General features: G+C 56.3%; 2 protein-coding genes across 4 annotated transcripts; one reads left to right on the forward strand and one right to left on the reverse strand.

Annotated features, from left to right (window-relative positions):
* Positions 1 to 940: 940 nt before the first annotated feature.
* Positions 941 to 6,483, reverse strand: WNT10B (Wnt family member 10B). 3 transcript variants are annotated; one of them, XM_082740735.1, is made up of 5 exons: positions 6,285 to 6,483; positions 5,265 to 5,384; positions 4,869 to 5,131; positions 2,801 to 3,174; positions 941 to 2,142 (listed from the first exon to the last, which is right to left on the reverse strand). In XM_082740735.1, the coding sequence occupies exons 2-5, from the start codon at positions 5,336 to 5,338 to the stop codon at positions 1,684 to 1,686; spliced, it is 1,170 nt and encodes a 389-aa protein (XP_082596861.1). In that variant the 5' UTR covers positions 5,339 to 5,384; positions 6,285 to 6,483; the 3' UTR covers positions 941 to 1,683. The 3 variants fall into 3 exon arrangements, with proteins under 3 accessions (XP_082596861.1, XP_082596863.1, XP_082596862.1); XM_082740737.1 differs by lacking the exon at positions 6,285 to 6,483 and adding an exon at positions 5,896 to 5,965; XM_082740736.1 differs by lacking the exon at positions 6,285 to 6,483 and adding an exon at positions 5,460 to 5,477.
* Positions 6,484 to 13,405: 6,922 nt separating this feature from the next.
* WNT1 (Wnt family member 1) lies at positions 13,406 to 18,128 on the forward strand. Its single transcript, XM_082740738.1, has 4 exons — positions 13,406 to 14,191; positions 14,910 to 15,163; positions 15,891 to 16,156; positions 16,656 to 18,128. Exons 1-4 carry the CDS (start codon positions 14,088 to 14,090, stop codon positions 17,142 to 17,144), a joined length of 1,113 nt encoding a protein of 370 aa, XP_082596864.1. The 5' UTR covers positions 13,406 to 14,087; the 3' UTR covers positions 17,145 to 18,128.
* Positions 18,129 to 22,796: the final 4,668 nt, after the last annotated feature.

Raw genomic sequence — 22,796 nt, forward strand, 5'->3', positions numbered from 1 at the left:
GAGATCACAAGTAGGCAGAGAGACAGGCAGAGAGAGAGAGGAGGAAGCCGGCTCCCTGCTGAGCAGAGAGCCTGATGTGGGGCTGATCCCAGGACCCTGGGATCATGACCTGAGCCAAAGGCAGAAGCTTTAACCCACTGAGCCACCCAGGCGCCCATCCTTATTTTTTTTTTTTTAAGATTTTATTTATTTATTTGACAGAGATCACAAGTAGGCAAAGAGGCAGGCAGAGAGAGAGGAAGGGAAGAAGGCTCCCTGCTGAGCAGAGAGCCTGATGTGGGGCTGGATCCCAGGACCCTGGGATCATGACCTGAGCTGAAGGCAGAGGGTTTAACCCACTGAGCCACCCAGACGCCCCTCCTTATGACTTTTAATAACATTTTCTTTTCTCTAATTTATTTTCTCCTAAGTACACAGTATATAAAACACGTGGCATACAAAGTATGTGTTAATCTGTTAATGGACTGTTTCTGTTATTGGTAAGGTCAACAGTAGGCTATAAGTAGTTAAGTTTTGAGAGACCCAAAAGTTACATACAGATTTTTGACTGCTTAGATAGTGGGGACACCCCCAAACCGCGGATGTTGTTTAAGGGTCAACTGTTTACTCACTTTCAAGCCCTCTACAGGTAAAAGAAAAAATGCCAACCCTCGTTCTAGGGCAAGGACCAAGGTGAGGTCTGGAGTTGAAGCACGTAAAAAGTAAATTGGGCCTATGTTTGGATATCCAGCCCCCACCCCCAACCTCGAAGTACCCTCTGGTTTTTCACAAAGAGAGATGCCAACTGAATCACTGAGGACCATTTCAAATCCTTTGTGGAACTAGGCAGGATACATGTAAATAAAGTCATTGGGTGTATGAGGGTAGAATTCACCTGGAAAAGAAGTGATGGACTGGGATCGCAAGTGTGGGCAGAAATAGAACCACCTGAAGCCACTGGTCCAGTAGTTTAATTTATTTTAGTTACAGACAGAAACCAAGAACAAGTCTCAGTACAATAAATTATCCATTCCCATCCCTCCTGCTAAGGAACAAATAAAAGGCTCAGAGAGTCTTAGGTAAAATTCTTCCTTTGGAGGGTTTCCTTTAACATCTGAATGGGGGAGATAGTTTTCCTAAGGGCCTAGACAAACAACTCTCTGAGGACTCAAGGGAGAGCCCCCTCCAACACTCTGTCCCTTCCCCAAGGAAAACCTCTCTACCACTGTCTCCTATTCCCCCACAAGAAGGGGCCCAGGCTGCTGTAGAGGAGTTTGGGATCAGCAGATAGGAAGGAGTGGTATCCCCAATACAGGTCTATGGCTCCACACAATGCCTGGGGCTATTCCTCAAAAAGAGAGGAGTGATCAAACTACAAGGACACCCCAGCAAGAAGGAGTAAGAACCAGAGCTAAAGGGACTCCAGGATTGGGGAGAGGGAGACAATACAGTGCATGTAGCCTTCGTTCATTTCAGCTGTTTGAGGAGCAGAAGAAGGGGGTGACAGCTTTCCCGCCCAGGCCCTCCTATCATGGGGGAGAAAGCTGCACATCACAGACTCTGCCTGACCCCCACCACTCCCAGAGCTGCTTCCAGGCCGATGCTTTGAGTTTCTAGGAGCCGATATTGACCCTGGCCAGAAATCGGAGCAAAAGGCTGAAAAGGCGCTCCTGCCCTCTGCCAGCCCTGCGGTGAAGCCGCCCCTCACTTACAAACATTGACCCACTCTGTGACCTTGCACTCGTCGCACAGCACGTAGCAGCACCAATGGAAGCGGCAATGACAGCGCTCAACTCGCGTCTGCCGAAGCATATTGTGCCCACGGCCACAGCACAGGCTGCCGCAGCCGTCCAGCAGACGGCTGGTCTTGTTGCATGCCCGGCCCCGAGTGCCGGGGGAGCCCACAGTAGGGTCTCGCTCACAGAAGTCGGGAGACTTCTCAAAGTAAACCAGCTCTCCCGAAAGGCGACGGGGACGCAGGCGGGGTTGGAAAGCTCCGGAGTTGCGGTTGTGGGTATCGATGAAGACGGCCCGACCCAGCCGCTCCCTCAGCGCTGCCCCCACCGCCCGGAACTCTGGGGCCGCCCTCCAGCAGGTCTTGAACTGGCAGCTGCCCGATGTGCCGTGACACTTGCATTTCCGCTTCAGGTTTTCAGTTACCACCTAGAGCACCAGGAGATTGAGGGGGGTGCGGGGCGAGAGGTGAAGGGAAGGGCAGCAAAGGGGAAGGGCACAGGGGCACAGCAGAGGGGAGGGAACAGAGAGCACAGGGAGGGAGAAATAGAGGCGAGAATGATCATGGAATATCAGAAGAGAAAGGGCACTGCAGGGCTGGCTAACAGCTCAACTCCCTCATCTTCTGGTCGGAGGACTGAAGCCAGAGCAGAATGATTTGCCCATCTTTAATCCCTAGCCGGGAACAGAGACTCAGCTTAGACAACTAGATGTGGACAGAACTCAACTCCAGTTGTCCTGAGTCACCATCCAGTCCTCTTTCCAGAGCGAGCACTAAAAATGAGCACCCTTCCCGCAGGAAGGCAGCTGTGATAATAGCTACCCTGTAATGAGCACCTGCCAAGGACGAGGCACTCTGCCCAGTGCCCTATTTGCTGGCTCACTCTTAATCACATCGTTAAGGTGGGTATCATTAGATTCTTTTTACAGATGCAAAACTGAGGTTAAGTGACTTGCTTGAGGTCACCTAGATGGGTGAGCGGCCATCCCCCACCGCGGCCCGTCCTCCTTTCTGCCTGCGAAGCCTCTCTCTTTCTAGCCAGGCCTCAAAAGCTAAGGAGACTCGGGACAAGTTGCACACACATACCTGTCGCCCCACCCTGTTGTTGTGGATTCGCATTCTTGCCTGGATGTCCCGGGGAGCTTCCCTGGAATCCAAGAAATCCCGAGAGAACTTCTCTCCAAAGTCCATGTCCTGGTTACAGCCACCCCATTCCCACGTGTCCTGGGGGCCGGGGCTGGGACCTAAGCCGGGGCCAGGGCTGGGCAGGGAGTGGGGGAAACTCTTGCCCCGGGACAGAGCCTGCAGCTGCAGCAGCTTGGCCCTCAGCCGGTCCTGCTCACCACTGCCCTTCCAGCCGCAGCCGCAGCTCGCTAGCCTGCCCAGGCTGCAGGCCGTTGCGACCGCGTGCATGACCCCTGCCGCCAGCATGGAGAAGGAAAAAGCACTCTCCCGAAAACCTGGGGATGAAAAGGGTGTGACGGAGGCATAAGGTTGACAGGCAGCTGGAGTGGGGAGGTGGAAGGAAATAAGCAGCCACCCTTCAATTCCGGGAATTCCTAACTGAATCCTGACCCTGTCATTTACCAGCTGCCTAATTTGGAAGAAAGTCACAGAGAAGGAAGGGAGCGGAAGCACGGAGCCTCAGTTTCCTCATTTATTAAGGGAGGGGCTGGCTGAGATTGATCTCTGAGCCCAAGCCTCGTTCTGTAAGTCTGGGATTTTCGGGTGCAGATGAAAGAACTAGCTGGAGGGCAAGAGCCCTGGGGTTGGCAGGTGACTGAGAGGGAGTCCCCGAGGTCTTTGAAGAAGTGATCACTGAGTTCTACATCTGAAAGCTTTAAAAATTCCCCAGCCCAGCAGGGAGCTTGGGTGGTGGGGTGGAAGCAGAGACTTTCAGGTTCTTTTTTTTTTTTTTTTTTTTTTTAGGGCCCTTTAACAAACCTTGCTCCACCACCCCAAAACCCCAAAGCACTGGAGCTATGGCACTATCCTTCCCCTTTCCAGTTTCTGGTTTTCTGTTTGCCCTTTAAGACTGCCCTTTATGTTTATTCTAACCTGCTATATTACTCTATAAAATGCTGGGGGGGGGATGGGTGCAGGGTGATTTTCCCTGAGGCCCTCTTAAAATGTTGGTATCTTTGTTATGTTTTGGGGGTCACAGAGGCTCACGATGACAAGCTTTTCCCATGCTTCTCATTTGGGGGGGTCCCTTACTTCCTTTTAGGTAGGGGCTTTCTTGAGCCCTGAGAGGATGAGACACAGCACCTCCTTAGGGGCCGGGCCTCTCCCACCCCAGGATGCAGGGTTTTTGGCCCAGCCTCCCAATCCCCCCCAACCTCAACCCTCCAGGGGTGAAGCTGTTTGCACACGTCTTGGGAATTCCCCCGCAGATGGCAGCTGCCTATTAACCCCGTAGTCCCTGAAGTACTGCCCCCACCCTCTAGCTGAGCCCAGAATGGATCTTTACTCCTCCAGGGAGGAAACACGGGCATGGCCTGGCAAGAGGCAATGATGCCTTCCAGACCATACCTCCCAGACCAGACCAGCAGTGACCTGTTCTTCGCCCCTCCGCCGTTCCTCACCTGCTCAGGTGAGAGCCACCTGGGGCCCCCACAGCACAGAGGAGGGGGCTGCTCCCCGGCTTCAAAGCCATCAGGGTCTTTGTTCCCAGCCTCTGCTCCTGGGAACCCCAGCAATTAGGGGAGTAGGTTTAACCCTTAAACGGTTGGGGGCGTCACCCCACCCCCGCTGAGGCTCTGGGGACACCTGCCTGGGCTTGTCCAAGGAGAGGGAGGGGGGAAGAAATTGGGGGAGGGAATGAGGGGGATGTTTGAAGCTTCCAGGGCTGGGGGCATCTCTAGCTCGCAGGTGCAACCCAGATGAGCCCGGTGGAAAAAAGAAAGGGGGGCCCTAGGGTAGGGGAACAGCGACCCAGCTGCCTTGCCGGCAGCACGCAGGTGGAAGTGAGGCGCAGGGACCCAGACGGGTGGCCAGGCTCAGCTCTGTGGCTCCTGGGTGTGTGGGGGGGTGGGGGGAATTCCCGGAGAGAGGCCCCTCCTGGAGTCGTGAACCGGTCCCTTCCCGCCTCCGCTCGCCTCGGCCTGGCCCCCACCCCCGGCCCCAGCGGCGCAGACCCGCCGGCCCCGCTCACCCCGCTTGAGTATGGCGCTGTGGTGCGGCAGGCGGCCGCCGCCCTCGAGCGCGGAGCAGTTCCAGCGCTGGTCGCGCAGCTGGTGCTGACACTCGTGGACCGCGATGTGCAGGCCTTGAAGTGCGGATGCCGTCACGTCGGGGCTGCGCAGGCAGAGGCCCAGCTGCCGCTTGCTCAGACCCGACAGCGTCAAGCACACGGTGTTGGCGGTCAGCGGCGGCTCGCCGGGCAGCTTCAGGCCCAGAATCTCATTGCTGAGGGCCCTGGGAACGCAGAAGGCGTTTCGGGGGTCTGTGGTCCAGGCCTCGCGCCCCCTCCGACTCCTCCCGTCCTAGGTCGGTGCTTTCAGCCTCCGGCTTTTTTTCGTGGCCAGGGTGACAGGGGGGATCTGCTCACCGACTGCACAACGCCAGGAACAGGAGACCCGCAAAGCCCGAGGGCGGAGGCCGCGGCCGGGGCTCCTCCGGCATGTCGAACCCTGGGCCCGAAGGCCCCGGTGGGCAGATCGATCAGGGCCTGCGGGACAAGGAGATTTGGGGGCTTCGGAATAGGATGGGCTGGCCCCGGGGCAACCAAGGATTCCTAACTCACCAGTGCGCTCTAGGAACCCTTCTCATCTCTCCCCAAGCAAAACAAGAAGAATCACCCCTAACTCTGGACCCTGGAGGAAGAGTCTGGTTGTCTCAGCTGGGGCTTAGGCAAGAGCCACTGGAGCTGGACCCAGCCAGACACAATGCCTGGCACACACACACCCTCAAGTGCAAACTCAGACATAACTGACTCACAAACACCACTCCACCATCTTGCCACCGCTCCCTCTTTGAGGGCCCCACGACTGGCTTCCCTCACCCAACAGAGTGAGGCTCTCAGGGCTAGGGGGCGGGATTGGGGGGGCGGGATTAGAACAGGGTTCTGCACCACCTACAGATGGCGGGGTGTGGGGGAGGGTCACCTTCAGATGCCGTCGAGGGCAGGCAGCTTTGGTGAGAGGGGTGGAGGAATGGGTTCCCAATCCTGCTCTACCCACTTTTTCCGCAGTCGGGAGAGAGGGGAGGCTCCAGGTGCGCCAGACTGGGAGGAGACCTGGTTCCCGCCTGAAAAGGACCGCGGCGCAGGCTGAGTCCTCTTCCTCCTCGACCGCCTTTCCTAACTAGTGTTTCCCTCGTCTGCGATGCCCGTCTGGTCCCCGCAGGTCCCAGGCTCATTCCCCACCCCTTTACTCCCTCGTTCAATGCCATTCTGATCTGGGGATATTCATTTATTTGCTGTCTTTATCTCTGCCAATATCCCTCTCTCTCTCTGTGTCTCCATGCCCCAGTGGGCGGATGCGTGTCTGTCTGTCTGACTGACTATCTGTGTGCCTGTCTCGCCCCGTGTGCGTGTCCCTGCCCTCCCTGCTTTCCCGGCTCCGATTACCTGCTGCTCTGGTGCGAGGTGACTACCAGCAAGGTTGGGTCGCCTGGGCTCGGGCTTCTCAAACCGTGGGGAGACTGCGTCGGGTTCTGCCCCTTCGGCAGAGCCGCATTCTTCCAGGGCAGGGCCACTCCTCTTCGCTGCTTCCCCAGCGCCGCCGCAGCCGCCGGGAGGAAGGGAGGGAGGAAGGGAGGGAGTGATCGAGAAAGCTAGCGAGCGGTCTAGCAAGGAACTGGGGGCTCCGGCTCTACTCAACTTGTGCCGAGCTCATAGGCAGCTCTGCTGTGGCTGACAGAGCTGCGGCCCCTCCCCAAGCCCCGGGCATCCCCACCCCACTCCTCGCACCCCCCGCCTTGACCCGGGGGAGCGCAGGCGCTCCCCCTCCTCCCAGCCTACACACACACCCTCTCCCCCGACGCCTGGGTTCACGCTTGGCCCCACTGAAGGAGGTGGTGACCAGAGTGCCTCTCACCTGCTCTGGGTAGCCAAGCCTGCAAGGACGGTGCAGTGACCCAGACTAGGGAGACAGGACTCTGGTCCCACGTGGTCATTTCTCTTTGCCTCGGTTTCCCCACCGAGAGCTGGATGGCTGGTGAGTGCCTCTGACAAGATGAACACGGAGCAGGGAATCAGTTTCCCTCCCTGGACAATGTTGGGAAGAGCCCTCAGCGACAGAGTGCGCCTCAGAGCACTCAGAGCCAGCAGGAAAAGCTCCCTTCTGGGTGGCTTGGCCTCCTCCCACCTCTGAGCTCTGCGCCTGCCCCTTGGGAGGGGTCAGACTTGGCTTCAGAGTTCGGTCCTAGCAAAGGCTCGGGTAGCCCCAAAGATCTCCAGCTTTCTCCTATGCTTCCCTTAGCTTATAGGCATCCTAGCCCACAGAGTTCTCCTGCCCGATCCCGGGATCCCAGCTCTGCACTAGGAGTGGCCCAGATTTTTGCTCCAGGCTTTCAGACTTGCTTCACATGGAACGAGGAGGGCCTTGGGATCCCAGACTGAGCCCAGCCTGAGGACAGCCAGGGAAAGTGTCTGATCTAGGGGTACACAGACCAGAGCAAAACACCTTAGGGAGCTCCAGTGGCAGTGAAGGGGTTAGGCGTCACTGCGCTCCTGCCTGACTCACTCTCCCAGCTCTAACCACTGCGGGCTATTTTTGCCAGAGAGGGGCCCCAGGCTTCCCAGCCGCCCCCCGCCCCTGCCAGACCGCAGCCCAAGGCACGACTGGCCCCGCGCACCCGAAGCTGGCACGTTGACTCAGAGACAGGCCCCCTGGGGAAGCAGAGCCACGGGGCCTGAAACCCACAGCCACAGTCATCTCTTCCTTGGTGGTGGCCTTGCAGCTCTTCTGGGGGCAGTCAGCCTCTGGCCTATGCTGCTGCAGGGCCTGCCCTGTGCTGCAGGGGGCGCTGCTGTCTGGGGGCAGAGCAGTCCGAGATCAGTGACATCCGTGGTCATATTATTTATTGACCACCTTTATACACCAGGTCTCCAGCGGGCTGGGAGGTAAAAAAAAAAAAAAAAAAAAAAAAAAAAAAGCGCCATGGTTCCTAACACTGGACAGCTCTGGTGGCTTTTCTTTGCTTTCTCACCTCTGGGGCCAAGGAAGGAAGAGAAATAGCCCTAGAATTCCTGCCTCTCCTTCCTGTTCAGATGCCAAGACCCACACCATGTGTGGCTTTTGAGGCCACTAGAATCTGCAAGCTCTATCTCAGTAGCTTTCATCCTTACACCTGGATTCAGTGACCTTGTCCTCCTTCCTGCATGTCAGCCTGGGACTCCACTCAGTTCTCCGGAGGAAGGGGATGAGGTTTCCTATGCCTTTCTTCTCCCATGGACATTTGTATTTTTCCAGGTCTCTGTTTTTTTGTATTTCTCTCAGGTTTCTGATTGCTACTTCTGATTCTACCCTTGTCAGGCTATAGAACAGTCAGGTGTCAAGGAAGACCTAAGGTCAGAACAATTACCCTAGACTCCAACTTCTCCGTGGCTCCCGGGTTCCCCAGGCTGGTCTGTCACAAATCCAACGACCCACACTCCTGTTCCCTCTCCATGCAAAAGCCCAGCTCTGGGACAGGAGGCCACAGGCAGGCAGACTGGGTGGCCTGAACTGGCCCCCAGTGCCCTTGGCCCGACCGGCTGGCCTGAGCACTGACCCGCAGGCGGCTGGAGGGTGGTGGAGCAGGCGGGGTCTGGAGAGGGCTGTGGGTACACACCCATTGCCTAATACCCCAAGCACGCGGCCAGCTCCAGGAAAGGGGAGGGGCGGGAACCAGAGAGACCTTGACAGGGGTTGGGGCCTTGACAGGAGGGGGAAAGTGAGGGGCTGTCATTACTTTGGGGAGGGAGTGGGAGCAAGGTGGTCCCTGTTCCCCTCAATGAGAAGATTGGAGGCTGCTTTCCCACCATGGGGATGTAGCAAGAACAAGCAGAGACGAACACTGGGGCCCTGGAGGGCGGGGGTCAAAGAAAAGAGTGGGGGCCCTGGGAGATTGGGGGAATAGAGCAACTGAGGCGGCCACGAGAGCAGAGCAAAGGCTCGGAAGCCTCCTCCTCCCCTCATGTTTGCCTTGGCCCGGGGTCCCGGCTGACTCATCTATTGCTGAGCCGCTGATAGGGGCGGCCAAGCTTGGGGAACCCAAATTATAGACCCGGGAGGGATGGATGCGCCCTCGGCGGTGAGCTCAGCTGCGCTGCCCACCCTCCGCCTCTCACGCCTTCTGCTGCAGCACCACGGGCCACCACCCGGAGGCACCAAACAGTCTGCAGCCCCACTGCACTGGACTCCCTGGGGAAACCCCCAACAGTTAAACAGTTAGGCCTAACAAATCTGTGGGATTACCATAGACAGAACTTGGCCCCCTTCTCTACCAGAGGCTGATGTCTTCCCAGCACGAGGAGGGAGTGCCGCCTGCTGGTGCTTCAAAGGAAGGTAGGCCCTTCTGCTCACAGATTCTCAGTCCTGGTTCCCTGACTCCCCCTCACACTCCCAACAATAAGGTAAAGCCCCTTTCCCCTCCGACATCTTGCTCCTGTTCCCATTCCAGAGAGGTGGTTTGCTACTGATTTTCTACTTTGAGCCTTTAAAGTTCTCTGTGGTCAAAAGTGGTAGAAAAATAGAGCAAGGTAAAGGAGACAGGCAGCAGGATTCCATTTTATATAGGGGGAATGACAAAGAAAGTGAGGGAACCATTCTATGGAGCTATCTGAGGAAGGATCTTCCAGAACACAGAAAAGCAGGTGGAAGTATCCCGAGACAGGAACTTGCTTGGTATGTTCAGGGAATTAGCAAGTAGGCCAGTGTGGCCAAAGGAAGGAACCCACAGGGGAGAGAGTGCAAGCAGTGAAAGTTAGAGGACGAAGAAGGAGTAGGGTGAAATCATAGAGGGCTAAGTAGGCCACTGTAAAAAGCTCACCTTTTTTCTTTGACTGAGATGGGGAATCATTGGAAAATTCTGAGCAGAGGAATGAAGCGATCTGATTTGGGTTTTAGAAAGCATAGCTCTGGCTGCTATGTGGAGAAGAGAGTGTGGAGGGCAAAGGTAGGAGCAGGGAGTGCTGCCATGAGGCTAGTGCAGTAGTACAAGAGAGAGGGGATGGTGGCTTTGCCCAAGGATAAGAATGGGTCCAAGTTTGCATATATTTTAAATACAGAAGGACAGGATTTGTCCATGAACTTGACATGAAGTACTAGAGAACAGATGGATCAAGGATGACTCTAAGGTTCTTGTCCTGAGAAACCAAAAGGTTGGAGGTGCCGTTTACTGAAATGGGACAACCAAAGAAAGAGCAGGTTAGGATGGGGGAAGAACCAGGCATTCGAGTTTTGACCATGTACATGCTTATTCAAGTGTTAGATGTGCAAGTCCAGAGTTCAGGGCCAGATGTATAAATTAGGGAGCGTGAGACTGAATAGTTCACCAAGAGAGTGAGTGTAGATTGAGAAGAAAGTCCAGATTGAATTACATTCTGAAGCTTAGAAATTGGTATAGAGGGTGGAACCAGGTAAGGAGACTGAGATGGTGAGCAGCTAGGGAGGTAGGAATGGTGTTTTAGAACCCAAGTGAGAAAGAAGGAGGAAGCGTTTGATTCTGTCTGCTGTTCCTGGAAAGCTGATTAGGCTGAAAACTAAGAATTGACTGTAGAGCAATCCAGAGGTCATGGATGATTTTGATAAGGAAGGGTAGCAGGTTCAAAGATGTGATCAGGGTGGAAAGAGAGAATAAAGAAAAGAAATTAGTGCTAGTGATTAAAGCAACCCTTTTGAGCTTTGCTGTAAAAGAGAGCAGAGAAATGGGGCAATTCTGGGAGGTAATGTGGAGTCAAATGAAGCTTTGGCAGTTTTAGATGGGAAATACTACAGCACTTGGCATGCTGATAGGTATGATCTGGTACAGAGGTAAACTGAAGATGCAGGAAAGAAACAGGAAAAACAACAGAGGGATGATTTGATCTAAACAGAAATTTGGGCCAGGTCACTCACAGTGTGACCCAGACTTAGAGACTTCCCCTCCCACTCTTCCCCACTACTCCTGGTGGGTGGAATGGTAGAACAGAGGATACTAGCTCTTTCTTTTCTTTCTTTCTCTCTTCCTTCCTTCCTTCCTTTCTTTCTTTTCTGTCACCAATGGCCACAGATGGGACTTCCTGTCTTCCAGTGCATCTCCACCCTCTAGGCGGTTTTATCAATCCATAGGCCAAAAAGACATGCTCCAGGTCCCAATGGGAATAAACTCCCAAGGGACAAAGGACAAGCTGCCCATCATTGTCTATTTACTTGAGCCATCTTGTACCCTCTCCAGGGTGTCCTCTGCAGAGATTACTGGCTTTTGGACCTGGGGTGGGGGGGGATGCTGGACCAATACACCTTGTCCTTCAGGGTTGAAATCTTGGAGGGACCAGGTACAGTGGATGGGGCAATAGGACTGGGAAGGATGTTGCCCTCAAAAACAACCTCCCTCAGGCTCCATCTGGGTTAATCAACATCTCATCTAAAATAGAATTGCCCCAGGAAGATTACTTAAACTCATCAGACGTGTACTCCTTAGAGTGACTTCCCCACCTTGAAGGGGAAATTCTGAGACTTGGAACTTTTTTAGGATCAGACCTGGGTACATACTCATTTAGAAAGTACCCTGAAGGCAGAGGAGATGAAAAAGAGAAGATCCAAAAGGGAGACAGAAAAACCCTAAAGATCATTTTTATTTATCTGTCAATTTGGAGAAAGGCCCCCAGCTTTATGATTGCTGCACACTCAGAAATAGCTTGTAAGGTGGAAAGAACGTGGGCTTTGAGTCAAAATGATCTGGGTTTAATTCTAGATCTACCGTTTATTCATTTTTTAAGAAAAAATGTATTTATTTATTTTAGAGAGAGAGCGTGCACACAGGGAGAAGGGCAGAAGGAGAAGAAATAGGAGAGGAGGAGAAGCAGACTCCCCAATGCATGTGGAGCCCACACAGGGCTCAATCTCACGACCCTGAGATCATGACCTGAGCAGAAATCAAGATGCTTAACCAACTGAGCCACCCAAGTTCCCCTGCCATGTATTCATTTTCTTTTTTTTTTTTTAAAGATTTTATTTATTTATTTGACAGAGAGATCACAGTAGGAGAGAGGAAGGGAAGAGATCACAGAGAGGAAGGGAAGAAGGCCCCCTGCTGAACAGAGAGCCCGATGTGGGACTCCATCCCAGGACCCTGAGATCATGACCTGAGCCGAAGGCAGCAGCTTAACCACCTGAGCCACCCAGGCGCCCCCCATGTATTCATTTTCTAAAGATTTTACTTTTAAGTTATCTCTACACCCTATGGGGGGCTCCAACTTACAATCCCAAGGTCAACAAGAGTCACATGCTCCACCGAATGATCCAGCCAAGTGTCCCCATTTGGTCATTTATTAGCTGCGTGGACCTTGAACAATTTCTTAATCTACTTTTTCCTCTATAAAGTGAGAGAAGAGAGAGACATAAAAAAGATCTTCCCTCTTTCCAGGGGCAATGTGTGTGTGCTGCTGGGGCATAATAACCAGGCTGGCAGTGCTTGCTATGCCCCACAGAGGGAACAGCTGCCACATCCTTAATAGGAGGCCAAGGTAGCCTTGAAACTGAGTTGGAGTCCCAGGGAGAAAAGAGAAAAGCATATAATGGATGAGACCCTTACAAGCATTTTGGGTATCTCAATGTAGTAAGAGTGGAAAGAGCTAGAGGTTTTGGAGGAAGATGGAAATTTGACAGAAAAATCCAGAAAGAAGCAGACATATGGAGGCATAAGTTCTCTATTCTGGGCTCAGTTCAGCCAGCAGCTCTTCTCTTCCCAGCCCTCCCTCCTGCACCCCTACACGCACCTGTCATCTACTCCACTGCGCTTCCTGAGCCTAATCCTCAGAGACTCAGCCACACCGGGCCTTTTCTATCTTGATGCTGCCTTGGTTGCAGGCTCAGGCCCCTCCCCTAGTGACATGCACAGGTTGACACATGCTGAGGGTGACGCACCATAGGATGACACAAGGTATACATGGCGAGAGTGACACATATATGCATATTTAATCTCCCCAGCACACACACTCATCCACCCATCCACCCACCTCCACACACAGTTCCAGACACTCTATGCCTCAGTCAATCATCTGGGTCTTTCCTGAGGGTGGCTGCCACCTCCTTCCCCACAAATAGATGATGCGTTGTCCTAGGTGGTGGCTGTGACAAGATGACTCGATCGATTGATCCCTTCTGACCTGAGCTAAATTCCAAGATTCCTTGGAAAGGTCCCTAACATCCCTCCTCGGAACAAGGAGTTTCCTTACATGAGGACACACATGGGTGTGCACCCTCACGACACACTCACACATTCTCATACGCATTCAGGTTTGCATTGTGCCACTTAAACACACACACACACACACACACACAACGCGCTTGCACACACACACAGTCACTTGTGCACGCCTTCCAGCCCACAAACAAACTGCCACTGTCCCCGGTTTCTCTCCACAGCAGGCTCTGTTTGGTGAACTTACCCCCAACCCACGCACCCCCTGGGATTTCACGACCCCAGCGGCACCCTCAGGCTCCCGCTGATCCTTCCCTGTCAAGCCGTCGGGGCGGGGTCGGGGGGGGGGGGTTCCTGGGAAGGAGGCGTCTCCCCGGAGTCGCTGCCCAGAACGACAGCTTTCCTTTCCTTCCCCTACTCAGGAGTGGGGAGAGAGGGGACGCCAGCGGGGCCGGGCTGACGTCGAGGGACCCCACGGCCGGCGATGGCGAAGCGGCTGGGCTGCCGCAGACTCTCCCGGTAGCACACTATCGCCTCGCCCCCTGGCGGACGCTGGTCCCCGACGGGCTCCGGACGCGAAGAGGAGTGAGGCGGGCGCGCGTGGGAGGGCGTCCCAAGGGGAGGGGTCGGCGGCCAGTGCAGGCAGGGAGGCGGGAGCCACCGGGCAGGGGGCGGGGGTGAGCCCCGACGGCCAGCCCGTCAGCTCTCGGCTCAGACCGGCGGGAGCCACGGCCCCGCTCGCTGCCCATTGTCTGCGCCCCTGACCGGTGCGCCCTGGTGCCACAGTGTGGCCCGGCGGGGCAGCCTCCTATCGTCACTTCAGCCAGAGCCGCAACTATAAGAGGCGGTGCCGCCCGCCGTGGCTGCCACAGCCCACCAGCTGGGACCGCGAGCCATGCTGCCCGCCGCCCGCCCCCAGGGCTGTTAGAGCCAGACTGCGAACTCTCGCCACTGCCGCCACCGCCGCGTCCCGTCCCACCGTCGCGGGCAGCAGCCAAAGCCGCCCCAACTTCAGCACAGAGGCGGCGAGGCCGGGCAGGCCATGGGGCACTGGGCGCAGCTGCCCGGCTGGGTTTCTGCTGCGCTGTTGCTGGCGCTGGCCGCTCTGCCTGCAGCCCTGGCCGCCAACAGCAGTGGCCGATGGTGGTAAGTGAGCTGGTGCGGGGTCGCCACTTGTCCCGGGGCGCAGAGCCAGGGACCAGCCCCAGTCCGCTCCCACGCTCTGGGATCCATCCGCAGACAGGCTCCCTCCACCGCACTGACTTGCCTCCGAGACACCGAGGGGCGCTCTGGAGCGCAGCTGCTCCAGAGAATCTAGTTCTGATGAGGTGGGTGAATGGTCCGCCCGCCGCGGCCCACGGTTCTCCAGGCAGGGAGCCCACTCCCATCTAGGACCGCCCTTCATCCGTGAGCCCCAGACCAGCCTCACGGTGGTAGCCACACCACAGGTTTCCCTGTCTCGGGCAGCGTAGAGCCAGGCCGGGGCTCAGAAAGGAGAGATGAAAAGGGTGGGACTCCTAAGCATTTCACCTCTTGGGTGGGCATGGATCCCAGGCCAGGATTCCCTCCCCACCTGCCCTGAAGCCGTCCCTCAGAGCCAAGGTGAACACCTGGTCTTCATGTTTCCCATGCCTTCTCTGTCCAGTCCCCAGAGCCAGGGCCCCCAGTGGTCCTGCGCAAAACTAGGGACGCCCATTCTTTTCAGACTAGTGAGCCAGGGAGCCCGGAGTCTTTACCTCATCGCTGATGTCCTGTGGCTCTCCCAGGCAAATAGCCCCAGGAAGAGGACAGGGTAGACACGACTTTTTTGCTTAGGGCGCAAGTCCCCTTGCAGAGCTTGAGCTCCTACCATGCACATCACCAGGGGCATCGTGAACGTAGCCTCCTCCACGAACCTGCTGACCGACTCCAAGAGTCTACAACTGGTGCTGGAGCCCAGTCTTCAGCTGCTGAGCCGCAAACAGCGGCGGCTGATACGCCAGAACCCAGGAATCCTGCACAGCGTGAGCGGGGGACTGCAGAGCGCGGTGCGAGAGTGCAAGTGGCAGTTCCGCAACCGCCGCTGGAACTGCCCCACGGCTCCGGGGCCCCACCTCTTCGGCAAGATCGTCAACCGAGGTGGGTACCCAGGAAAGAGACGCTTCCGGGGCCAGGGGAACGCAGGGTCACCCACAGGGCAGGGGCGGGCGAGTGTAGGGAAGATGTCCCGGGCGCCCACAGGTTACAAGATCAACCCGCCAAGAGCTTCATGCCCAGCGCCAGCTCTGGGCCAGACTCGTTCTGCCAGGCGTTTCCCAGCGGTGCACCTCGCGCGCGAAGCTGAACTTTTCTGCGCCACCGCCCAAGTAGAAGCAAGTTCTAAGTCGTGGACGCTGGCTGGCCCCCGCTTTCCCGGCCCCTCTGAAAGGCGCCCGGGAAGCTGATCTCTGCCAGAGCGTCTCGCCTCCAAGTCCAGCAAGGCTCGCATCGCTGACACGGGACCGAAAGTCTGGGCTGCGGAGAGAGGTCTTGACAGTGCAGAGTTCGTCCTCTCTCCTCTTCTCGGTTTTTCTTTCTTGAGCTGCCCCACTTCCACTGAGGAGCCAAGCGCGCCCCGAGTCTCAGAGTCTCAGGAGCGCGTGATCACAAGCGTGGTCAGGGTTGCGTGCCCACGCACGTGCTTTCTCTAGGAGCCCAGCTTCCCAGCGCAGCGGGCCGCCTGGCTCTCGGGACTCCAAGGGCGGAGTCGGGGCACCGGCCTCTAGGGTCCCGAACCCTCCATTGAGAAGGCTGGCCATCCCCCGCCCCCACCCCCCGACTCCCCTCGCGTTACCTTCTCGCTCATCCCCGCTCCCTTCCCTCACAGGCTGTCGGGAAACCGCGTTTATCTTCGCCATCACCTCCGCGGGGGTTACGCATTCAGTGGCACGCTCCTGCTCGGAGGGCTCCATCGAGTCTTGCACGTGCGACTACCGGCGGCGGGGTCCTGGGGGCCCCGATTGGCACTGGGGGGGCTGCAGCGACAACATCGACTTCGGCCGCCTCTTCGGCAGGGAGTTTGTGGACTCCGGGGAGAAGGGGCGGGACCTGCGCTTCCTCATGAACCTTCACAACAACGAGGCGGGCCGCACGGTGAGCGGGCTTCAGGGGTTCTGCCCGGAAGCGCAGTGGCGGGGATCTCCGAGTCCCTGAGCAGGGGCTGACCTCGAATCTGGGCAGTAACGGTGGGTGATAGGGCCAGGCGTCAGGGCAGGGAACCAGAAGAGGACGTCCAGAGGGTGCGGAAGTTTGGAAGGGAAGGCAGAGAATGGAAGAGAGTGCGCAGGTCAGGTAGAAGTGAAGAGGTTACAAGTCAGGCAGCCCGTGGGATGTATTGCCTACAGCCCCCTCCGGGTTAATAATTGAAAAAAAAAAAAAAATCGAGGCTTGGAGGCCGGGACCACGTCCGGCGTGGAGCGTGGAGTTGGGCCTGGTGTCCAAATCTCGGCGCGACGACTTCACGCTTCCCTTCCCCTTCCTCCCTTCCGCGCTTGCGGAGGTCCTGGCAGGGTCCGGGAGGGGGCAGTATCTGGAATAATGGCTCTGGCTGTGACAGTGTCGTGGGACCCACTTTCTACCTCTTTCCTCCCAGACCGTGTTCTCCGAGATGCGCCAGGAGTGCAAGTGCCACGGGATGTCTGGCTCGTGCACGGTGCGCACGTGCTGGATGCGGCTGCCCACGCTGCGCGCGGTGGGCGACGTGCTACGTGACAGATTCGATGGCGCCTCGCGCGTACTCTACGGCAACCGCGGCAGCAACCGCGCCTCGCGGGCAGAGCTGCTGCGCTTGGAGCCCGAAGACCCCGCGCACAAGCCGCCCTCCCCCCACGACCTTGTCTACTTTGAGAAATCGCCCAATTTCTGCACGTACAGCGGACGCCTGGGGACAGCGGGCACGGCGGGGCGCGCCTGCAACAGCTCGTCGCCCGCGCTGGACGGCTGCGAGCTGCTCTGTTGTGGCCGGGGCCACCGCACGCGCACACAGCGCGTCACGGAGCGCTGCAACTGCACCTTTCACTGGTGCTGCCACGTCAGTTGCCGCAACTGCACGCACACGCGCGTACTGCACGAGTGTCTGTGAATCCACGGCGCGGACTCGCCTCCAAGAGCGCTGTCCTCTCGCCCGCCTCCAAACAGAACACCCACCCTCCCTTCGCACCCTCCGGGTCCCTCCAGCCGCACTCCCGGGGATTCCTACGTGCGCGATCATTTCCCCCACCTCCTCCTACCTGGGGACTCCTGAAACCACTTGCCTGGGCCGGCACGAACCCTCTTGCCATCCTGACGGACCTGCCCCGGACCTACCTCCCTCCCTCTCCCGGGAGACCCCTTGTTGCACTGCCCCCTGCTTGGCCAGGAGGAGAGAGAAGGATTCTGTTCCCTCCCCTGTGGGGGTCAGCTTCTGACGGCCCCGTTGGACTTCCCCCACCGGGCCAGTGACCTCCTTGCCTCTCTCCATCTCCCCTTTAACCTCAGTTTTTCTCCAGGGCCCATCGTGCTCTTCCCATTCTCCTGCCAAGGGCCCAGACCCTGAACACACACCTGGGCATCAGGGCCTTTCTCCTCCCGGCCTATAGCTGAACCAGGAGGGGCCAGAGTGAGAGGGCAGCTGTGGTGATGTGGAAAACGAGGTTGGGGGGCCCAGGAGAAATACCCCCAATTCTCCCAGCCTCTGTCATGGAGCCATTGAACAGCTGTGAGCCATGCCTCTCTTGGCCACCTCCTACCCCTTCCTGTCCTGCCTCCTCATCAGTGTGTAAATAATTTGCACTGAATCGTGGATACAAAGCCACGAGTTTGGTTGTTGTAAATAAAACTATTTATTATGCTGGGTTCCAGCCTGGCTTGCAGAGACCACTTCCATCCACCCCAATTAAATCCCTCTCCCTTCTTCTCCCCTTTTGCTCTCCAGCCTCTTTTGGATCCCTCTTCCCCTCTCCCCAATTTCTCAAAGATGCTGTTGCCTACCGGAATCAGTATTTCCTTCCATTGTAGCTATTAGTGGCTCCTCGCCCCCACCAATGTAGTATCTTCCTCTGCAAAATAAAATCTCTATTTTTATCAATGACTTGGTGGCTTTTCCTTGAATCCAGAACACGGTATGGTTTACCTCTCTTAAACAAATAGGATCCCTTGTTGGGGACTACTGTCATAGCCCTGCAAGAGGACCTTGGGATTCTGACCCTTGGATGACCTTAATGAGGCCATTGGGGGACCAGGTCTCCAGAAGAACCTTTCCAGGAGCCGAGAGACCCTGTAGGATTCTTCTTCCTATTTGAACACCAACTGGCTGTGTGATATCGGGCAAGTCCAAACACCCTCAGTTTCTTCCCTCGCTAAACGGGGATCAAACAAACAAACAAACAAACAAACAAACTCTGAGCCTGTCTTTCCTATTGGGAGTTGTGAAAATAGCCACAACTGATTGATAGCTATGACTGTGTTGTGAAAAGAAACCAAAGAAAGAGAAATCCAAGCAGAAAGGGTGCTGCTGTATAGTGTTTGGTCCCTGAAGCCTATCTGCTTCATCTGTGGTCAGGGTATGGAGCAGTGGGGAAGGTACTTCCCTCCCCAAGAGAAGGAAACACCTTATTAGACCCCAGCTCCCAACCTTGGGTTCAGGAGGATTCAGGTCACATAATGGGCTCTAGTTCTGAACCCAAAAGCTCAGAGTTGATGGTCAGGGAGCAGAAGGGAGCAGGAGGGCCAAGAATCCAAACAGAAGTTTGGGCTTAAACCCATGTAACCAAAAGGAAACCCAAGTGTGGTCCATAACCGAACTATTAAGTTAGCCATTCCCATAAAAAGCCTGAAAGAGGACTTTTACCAGTAATACAGATACCTCCGTGTGCATATTCACCAGAGAGGGCAGGAGTACTAAGCGCACCCACACCCTAAACCTTATCTCTAACCCTAATCCTCTCCCCAACCCTAGGTCTAGGTCTAACCTTAGCCTTAACCCTAACTTCAGACAAACACTAACCCCTTCCTAAGCTCTAATGCCTATCCCTAATCTTAATACTTCTCCCCAGGGGAGGACATAAGGGCAGGGGGGAGCTATGAAGTACCCCCCCCCCAGGGCAGCAACTGATCCCAGACAACTGGAGAATTTCCCCCTCTCCCCAGGACTCTTTTGCTGTTGTGGCCGCCTCCCACCTCTCCCTGGATATGTGAACTCTGACCCCTGTTGGCCTTTGGGGTATGTGTGGGGGTAGGGGAGTGGAGCCAGGATCTGCTCAAGCCTGCAAAAGACATCCCTTTCCCTTTTTCTGCATCTGCCAAGCCAGCACCAGCTCAGCTCTGATGGGCAGTTGGGGGGTGGGGCGGGGATTGAAAACGTATTGATCCAGAGTAGAAGGCACCCCATAAGCCTTGGGTTTCCAGTAAAGAACCCCCTGCATAGAATGTCCAGTCTATAATCCAATGAATTATTAGGTCCCCGGGCTCCCAAAGCAAGAAGTTAATGGACTGCCAGAGGCAGGAGAGGGGGCTTGGGCCCCTGTTGGACAATGCCCAGAGTTGGGGAGAAGCAGCGGTTGGGGAGCTGAGGGCTTGGCAGCTGTCCTCGACCACTCTCACCTAACTCCGAACTCCAAGAGCTGGAACTGGTATCAGCTTTCAGGCCCACACGCTGGGGCCTCTGAGCAGAGCTGACATGCGGCAGCGGGAAGAAGGGTAAAGGGAAGCAATGATTCCTGGTCTGGCTCTACTTCGATTTTCAACAAATATGTTGTTTTCTCAGCCTGCTACCTTGTCTATTGAACAGGGAGGGTTGTCAGTACAAGTCTTCTCCCTCCGGAAGGCGATGAGGTTCAGAGGAGATCATGTCCATGAAAATCCGGGTCATTTGAACACTGGCTGATGCCTCTTCTGTGCCAGGCATGTGCCAAATGCTGGGGATACGGGGCCCTAAGAGCCCACTGGGAGGAGTTTCCAATGTGGCCAGGGAATCAAGCACATCTATGCATATTGTTAGAATAATAGGGGGGTGCTGTGAAGGCTCGGTGGAGTAGAAAACCCTCTGCACACCCCTGAGGTTTAAGGACAGACCCCATAACCAAGTCTGCTGCGTGGAGGTCCTTCACTTCCAGGGCCTGGAAATTCATGGTGCGTAGGGAAGTGCAGAATAAAGCCTGGCCCTCGAAGGGCCATGCACTAAGGAAAAAGTTGGGGAGACAAGCAAAAGGGGGATAGGATCTGCAAAACATTATATATAAGCTAATTCTCTCTCTCTCTCTCTCTCTCTCTCTCTTTTTAAAGATTATTTATTTATTTATTTATTTGAGAGCGAGAGAGCATGAGCAGAGGGGAGGGGGAGAGGGAGAGAGAGAAACAGGCTTCCTGCTGAGCAGGGAACCCAAGAAGGGGCTCGATTGCAGGACCCTGGGATCAAGACCTGAGCCAAAGGCAGTTGCTTAACTGACTGAGCCACACAGGAGCCCCAAAGCAAATTCTTTTGATGTTCCAATCTTCTGTGCCATCCTCACGGAGGGTTGTGCCTAGAGAGGCTAGTGCTGGCGTGAATCGGCCCAATGCCCGGCTCTGCCCTATCTGCTCTGGTTATCCTTCCGCCCACCTTTGATCTTAGGTGCCAGGTGCCACACATCCAGTGGGACCCGAGGCTGCCAGGGACCCCGGATGCACGGTTGGCCTCAGCAAGTGAGGGAGGCACCAGTCCTGAAATATCCTGGGGGGGAGCGGAAAAGCTGAGAGGACCGAGATGGCAAGGCTGCACAGTCCCCAGGGGGTCAGCGAGCCAGCACCACACACACACACCCCACCACACGCACCCTGGAAAAACCCCGTCAGTGGGGCTGCAAATACCCCAGGGTCTAGCCCCCCCACCACCTCAGGCTGGCTCCGTCCTCCACTCCAGGCCAGAGGGAGAAAAATAACAAAATGAGGAGAAAATAAGCTGTTTGGCTGTGGTGTGAGCAGGAATATCCATACAGAGCTGCCCACCACTCACCCTTACTCACTCTTTCCACACCCAGCCGGGGCGCCCAGCAGGAGACAGACCACCCCCCGGCCCCCTCCCCCGTCTGGGCTAAAAGCAGACGCTGGTGAGCGAGCAGCAGGTTATAAATATGCCCGGGGAACTGCCGCCAACTCGCTCCCTTGTCATTCCCTGGGAGGGGATAGGGTGGGGTGGCTCCGAGGGAGGAGCCAGGGCTGCCCTGCTCCTGGGGCCCAGGAGGAAGTGGGGCTTCCAAGACGCTTCTGCAATTTTTTTTTGCCCTTTTCAAAGTGAAGGAACCACCACCTCTTCATTTTTCCTGGACATTGGCTCATCTGCTCGGAGGTGGGGTTCCATTGCTTCCCCAGCCACAGTGGGGACCTCAGAAGGAGAGGGCCCAACGCCAACCTGGGTCATGGGGCAGCTCAGCACCCCTTCTCTTTCTCATACTCATACTCATTAACTCTCAGCAAAGCCAAAGTTCATTCATTCATTCAACGGGCACTCGCTAGGGGTTTGCTGAGCCTCAGGCCCCATGCATAAGCACACCAGCACCCGTGAGTGTGTCTGCATTCATTCATGCACACACAGCAGCCCCGCTCCCACATGTTCACATCAGCGCCAAGCCCCCCTATGGACTTCTGGACTTGAACCTGGCAGTATCACCAGGAAGGGTAAAGCTCCAGGCTCCCAGTTCTGCCTCAACAGGTTGGCAGAGCCAGGCGGGATGTGGAGAACCAGGGCCCTCAAACATTCTTGCTCCCACTATTCCCTAGAGAAACGAAGGATCCTTTCTTGCCTCCCTGCCCAGCTATCTCCCAGGGTAGGCCAGGAAGAAAGAGCCACTCTCTGAGATGTTGAGGGGACACCTGCCCAGGCTGCCAGAGCCTCCTGCTTCCCAGCCACTTGCCAAGTAGGTGCCAAGTTGGGCAAAAGGGGGCAGTGCCACCCTGGGAAGCTTCCAGCTCTCCTCCCCCAGGGCTGAACCCCTCCCCTCTCCCTCCTCCCTATTAATCCTCGGAAGTGAAGGGGCCGTCCCTGGCGGCCCTTGGGCCCTATTGTGGCCCCTCGCCCTCCTCGGCTGGCGTCTAATTAACTCCTCCTGCCCCTGGTTTTGTGTGCCCCCCTTACCCCACCTTGTCGGCCCCGCCCCTCCGCTCGGCGGGCTCCCCCCCACGGACATTCCAGCCCGGCCGGGCTGGTGTGCCAGGGCAACCAGGGACGGACCGAGGCCTAATCCTCCCGCCGCCTGGCCGGGCTGGGGGAGCCCCACTCACCTCCCCACTCTCTGGGGGCTGCCGGGCTCGGCTGCGGCGGAGACACACAATCAGGACAAAGGCGCAGCCCCCAGGGGGCTAACTCAGCCTTCACGCCCAGGTTGTGCGGCATTTGGGGAGTTTAATGAATTGTCCATCACGCCTTTCAGGGCCCGCCCGTCAGCCTGGATTAATCTTCGGAGCCCTGGTGGGGTAGGAGACACTAAGCCTGTATTTATTACTCTCCCATTGTCACTAATTGAGGTAATTATCTGTGACTCTGGCCTGGCCAACAATGCGGCATTCACTCCCGGGACCTCGATGGGCCTGGCTCCCACTCTCAGCACCAACCCTCCCTCCTCTCTTCTCCCAAACCCGCCAAGGGCTAAGTTGGGCCCTAGAGCATCTTGGGAAAGCGGACAATGTCCCACAATGCTTCACCTCTCAACCAGTGTCTCCCATAGCCATGACTATGGAGTTGCAGATAGGGAGAAGCCCGGTCCCCCCAAAGTGGATAGGA

This window comes from Mustela nivalis (genome assembly GCF_964662115.1).
Source record: "Mustela nivalis genome assembly, chromosome: 7".
Taxonomy (NCBI): Eukaryota; Metazoa; Chordata; class Mammalia; order Carnivora; family Mustelidae; genus Mustela; species Mustela nivalis.